The sequence below is a fragment of the Myotis davidii genome, unplaced genomic scaffold, assembly GCF_000327345.1.
Source record: "Myotis davidii unplaced genomic scaffold, ASM32734v1 scaffold71, whole genome shotgun sequence".
NCBI lineage: Eukaryota > Metazoa > Chordata > Mammalia > Chiroptera > Vespertilionidae > Myotis > Myotis davidii.
Window position 1 is genome coordinate 3,845,488 of NW_006283588.1, and position 709 is coordinate 3,846,196.

The 709-nt window shown below is 49.1% G+C and overlaps 1 protein-coding gene across 3 annotated transcripts in view; it reads right to left on the minus strand.

The window, feature by feature from the left end:
• The window catches only part of MTUS1 (microtubule associated tumor suppressor 1), a 100,404-nt gene that overhangs the window by 4,190 nt on the left and 95,505 nt on the right, over positions 1 to 709 (minus strand). For all 3 annotated transcript variants that reach the window (XM_015565282.1, XM_015565287.1, XM_015565291.1), the window contains one exon: positions 211 to 327. In XM_015565282.1, coding sequence (XP_015420768.1) covers positions 211 to 327 — 117 coding nt within the window. The remainder of the gene's footprint in view (positions 1 to 210; positions 328 to 709) is intronic.

The following is a 709-nucleotide window of genomic DNA, read 5'->3' on the forward strand; positions in this document are numbered from 1 at the left end:
GAAGTGGGGGGAGTGTTGCAGAAGGCAGCAATGGCCAGCCTGGAGCAAGCACAGAAAGGGAAACGGAACCTCTTTTGCCTGTGCTGTATTTCCAAATAGCTTCAGGAGCAGTGACAACAGCCCCCGGTTCTAGGTCACAGGTTCTGGGTCACAGCCGGGTTCCGCTTCCCAGACGCCAGGCCCTCGGGGGAGGCGCCGACGGAAACGTACCAGCTTCTCCATCTTCATCAGCTTCACGTCCTGCTGGTGCAGCTTCTCGTTCTTGATCTCCAGCACGGCCTTCAGGCTCTCCAGCTCCTGCTCCAGGTACATGATCTGAGGGTTTTTCTGGGAAAGACACAGCAGGTCATGAAATGCAATCCCACAATCTTAATAAACAAACAAACAAACATCTCTCATTAGACAGGACTTAGACAAAGTGGCAGGAAGCTTCTACCTCCTTACCGTGGTTTCAAAGAAAAAAGGTGAAAGGAATGGTTAGGATAACGTTAACCTCAAAGCCGCCGGTTATAAGGATGACATAAAACATTTCATATCTGAAAACAAGCATTTCACGCGCTTATCAGCAACTTAATGTGGAGAAGATATTGGCAGCACCAAGTGTTTTATCGGAAGTAGGAGAAAAACTATTGCTTAACAATAGAAAACAGAATTCTGACCAGAAATGGGGTGTCTCCAAGCCCACCACTGGTGTTTGGGGGGGGTGGGG